Source organism: Austrofundulus limnaeus, unplaced genomic scaffold (assembly GCF_001266775.1).
Source record: "Austrofundulus limnaeus strain Quisiro unplaced genomic scaffold, Austrofundulus_limnaeus-1.0 Scaffold94, whole genome shotgun sequence".
Classification (NCBI taxonomy): domain Eukaryota; kingdom Metazoa; phylum Chordata; class Actinopteri; order Cyprinodontiformes; family Rivulidae; genus Austrofundulus; species Austrofundulus limnaeus.
In genome coordinates, this window is record NW_013952496.1 from 1,041,181 (window position 1) to 1,045,435 (window position 4,255).

Sequence of the window (4,255 nt, forward strand, 5' to 3'; positions counted from 1 at the left end):
ACTTTATTCTCGTAATAATAATAATAATAATTTAAAAGCCCCCCGTTGTGAGGCCCTAATACTCCGTCGTACTCAGGGCACCTGTTCTCCCATGTTTGTTGTGCTTTTTGTCTCTCTCCTCAATGGGTTGTTCCAAACTGTAATTTCCCTTTGGGATCAATGAAGTATTTTTGAATTTTAATTTAATTGAATTGAAGACTGTATGTGTTAACTTAGGCTCAAAATAACCTAAAAAGTGTGAAATCTGACAATTTAAACATCCACAGCACAAAAAAAAACGGTCTGTATTTGGTCAACAAAATGACATTATGTTGCACCATTACAGTGTTTTCATAAAAACAAGTCATTTATGTTCTATTTGTAACAACTGCAGAAATTGTAGGAAACGGGCTAAAAATGCAGGCTGAGGAGCAAACGGTTTGAAGGTAGGAAAACAAACATGCAAAAGGCCATTCTTCCGTCACCAACTGACTTTTTTTTGTCAAAAGAAAATGTATAGTTTGTCTGAATTTGCTGGAACAGATGAAGAAATAATGACAAGGAATTCTGACTTTGACAAACTAAGCCTAAACTTAAACACATAACTTTTATCTCATTTAAACTCATTGATTCAAAGTTTAGCCACGTTTCATGAGTTGTAAATGTTCATTTACAATAACAAATTACAAAAAAAGTCCTAACTGACTGCTTTTCTAAAAGAAAAGTTTTTAATTTCTCTATATTGCACTTCTGTCATTAATTTCCATACTTTGTATTATTCTGTTATTTGTGCTTATTCTAAAGTTGTGTGACCTCTGCAGTTTTTTTGTTTTTTTTTTTACTTTTCAAAACATTTAACTTTGTTCCCAAAGAGTTTTTCAGGTAGAAAACCACTAAGATCTAAGCTTTTACCCAGACTTTAGCAACTTTTTGCTTGTAGCTACTGTTTTGCCACTTTTAACTTTCAGATAGCCTTTTGGTAATTTTACTATTTTCATTAGATTTTTGTAACTTTTTTTTATCTTTAAAGTCTTATAATCACTGTGAGCAAAAGAAAGTCAAAATGTCAAACCAAAAATTACACAAAAACTTACCCTACAGGGCTTTAACTCCTGTGCAGCACTGATTGTACCACTGCTGGAGCCTCATTACTCATTATGATAAATATATATATATATAAAAACGTTTTTAGCTTTAAACTAACTTTAACTTTAAAAGTCTGTAAAAGTGAAAGAACTCCAATAAGAATTTCTCTCCTCACAGAAGCAGAAATTCCCCAGCAGAAGAATAAACCACATCCAGCTCTATTTTTTACCGCCTTGTGGTAAAAAAACAGCTCAACTCTGACTGTTTTTTTTTTACACCAGAAGAAACAGAGAAGTGGTCACTTTTATATTTATTTTAAAACCGTGTTTTTTGCAGAATTCATTTACATTTAGGTTAAGCGTATTATTTAAAAACTGAAACACTTGTTTAAAACCAATTGAAGTGAGAAAAAGTTTCTGTGCAGTTTGTTTTAGAGAGAAAATGGCTTTGATAATGTGAGTGCAATATGAGAAACTTTGTCAGTGCATTCAGTAACACGTTTAAAATGAAATGTCATCAGAACAATCATGAAAAAAGGCAACTTTACCTTCTGTAATTCACAATTCCTAAATAAAAGACTCGTAATTGTAAATTACAGGGTGGCTTTTTTTTTTTTGTAAGTCGCACTTGGATGAGTTGTTATACATTTTTGTTAATTTAATAGATAATACTCTAAAGTTAGCAGACATAAACAAATATACAAACGTGTAAATATTACAACTGTCCTGCAGTTCAGAGAGCACAGTGAATTACTTTCTGCATCAGTGGCATGAGTAGTTGTGTTCAACACAGTAACAGTTCGTTCCACAGGAAGAGAAGTTAAGTAGTCATAACAAATCCAGACTTGAGGTGACGTCCTGCAGAGCAGAAGCTTTTTAAATCCACAAACGTTTGCCCTGAGTTGAAAATCAAAACAAGAAAAAGCACTCCAAGGACCCTTCATTGTTTTATGGAAAAGCGACTGTAAACGGCTGGAGAGACTTTACACGGCGGCCTCAGAGTTCACACGGAGGACTCGCTGTGAAAGACCTTAGCTTTGAGGTTTCTCAGGCTGGACTGCAGGTTGCTGGTGGTCTCTGACTGCAGGGCCTCCGTGAACTTGACGTCACAGGAGCGGCTGGACTGAGACTTCCTCTTGATGGAGTTCTGGATGGTCTCCGAGGTGAAGTAGTAAACAATGGGGTCGAAGCAGCAGTTGAAGACGGCGATGCAAAGAGCTATCGGGTAGATGGTACGGACCACCGACTCCACGAAGCAGCCGTCCAAGGTTTTGGTGCGAACCATCGCGTAAAACACCAAGTTCACGTTGTAGGGGATGAAGCAGAAGCAGAAAATGGAGAGGTGCACGATTATCATGCGCAGGACCTTCTTTTTATTCACTTTCCCCCCGCGGCTGACAGTTTGAGGCCGCCTTAGCGTCTGCAGCACCATGATGGAGCAACCGACGTTCAGCAGCAGCGGGACGAGGAAGCCCACCGTCTCGATGAAGATCACCACCTTGGACAGGTGGGACTTCCACTGTTTGGACGAGAAGTTCTCGAAGCAGAAGGTGACGTTGTCCGGGTTTTTCGTGGTGCTGTTCAGCAGAAAGCCCGTGGGGAGGCTCCCCGACAGCACCAGCGCCCACACCGCCACGCACACTATCCGGGCGTTGCGCTTGGTCCTGAGCGTCCGGGAGCGAAACGGGTGCACGATGGCCAGGAAGCGGTCCACGCTGATGCACGTGAGGAAGAAGATGCTGCCGTACATGTTGGTGTAGAAGAGCGAGACGGAGATCTTGCAGAGCGGCGCGCCGAAGGGCCAGTTCTTGTTGATGAAGTAGAAGACCCGCAAGGGCAGCGTGAAGACGAACAGCAGGTCGGACACCACCAGGTTCATCATGTAGGTGGTGGTCTCGTTCCTCAGCTTGAGGGAGCAGGTGAAGATGTACATGGCCACGACGTTGGTGATGAGCCCGATCACGAACACGATGCTGAAGACTGTGCTGTACAGGGGGTACTTGAAGTCATCGTTCTTGGTGCAGTTTGCTGATTGCGTAGGGGTAACGTTGTACATCATGGGTTGGAGAGCCGGGGGTCTCTTAAAGAATGAGCTGTCCCCCTTGCACAATGAATGAAAGGCAAAAACCAGAGCACACTCAAGCCATTACTGCAGATAATTCTTTTCCAACTGTTGTGGAGTGAACAGCTGCACGTGGCCAGTGTGATTTATGTCCTCTCTCTTGACGTATTTGTTTTGGGGGTTAAAAGCCCATTAAGAGGATCCCTCCCAAAGGACAGAGATCCAGGCTGGAGGCTCTTCCCCTCCCCCGCCCAGTCTCTCTTCACAAGACACGGGGTTACTTTTACTTACTCAGATAAATCAGTCAGTTGTGGCTCCTTTACGCTCAAGAGTCCAAATTACCAGGAGATACCAATAAATCCAAGGCTGGTGGTGATTTTTTTTTCTAATTCAGCTCCATCAGAGAGGGTGTCCATGTGATCTTTTGTTTGACCCTCCTGGGTTTCTTGGTTGTTTCAGCTCCAAAGAAGCAAAGCTGTCACACGAGTCCCAGCGCTCACGGGGCCCAGGCCGTGCAGCAGCATCTTGTTTCCTTCCAGGAGCAGAAGTGCCTCACTCTCTGTTTCTGGAATAATGTGATTTTCTTTCATATTATTATTCATATTTCGTCATTTTCCTTCCCTTGGTCCACCTTCCTCCAACAGAATAAATGAGTCTCTCAGGTTCTTCGTCTAACAGCCTGGGAAGCTTTCCGACAGCCCTGATTACACTCTTGCTCTCTGCTCCTCCTTTGTGCTGCTGGTTTTACACAGTTTTTTTTTTTTTTTTTGGGCTTTGAGTGGAAGGCAGTTATAGTAACCCCGCCCACAGCCTCTCAAAAACTCCTCCTCCTCCTCCTTTGTTTGTCAGGAAAAAAAAAAGAGTACCAGGCCAAAGGTGGTTGTGGTATAGACTGACACAAACCTTGATTATACACACACACACACACACACACACACACACACACACACACACACACACATACACACATGGGAAAGAGTCAGAGTTCAAATAATATTGCTTGTATATATACAGTACATATATATTTATACAAACACAAACACATATATAAGTATATAAACATATACACTCACACATTTTATACACACACACACACACACACACACACACACACACACACACACACACA

The 4,255-nt window shown here is 41.7% G+C and overlaps 1 protein-coding gene across 1 annotated transcript; it reads right to left on the bottom strand.

The window, feature by feature from the left end:
* Nucleotides 1-1,363: 1,363 nt before the first annotated feature.
* On the bottom strand, nt 1,364-3,880 carry lpar6a (lysophosphatidic acid receptor 6a). The gene has a single exon (XM_014012762.1). It carries the CDS (start codon nt 3,121-3,123, stop codon nt 2,068-2,070), a length of 1,056 nt encoding a protein of 351 aa, XP_013868216.1. The 5' UTR covers nt 3,124-3,880; the 3' UTR covers nt 1,364-2,067.
* Between the last annotated feature and the right edge of the window lie 375 nt (nt 3,881-4,255).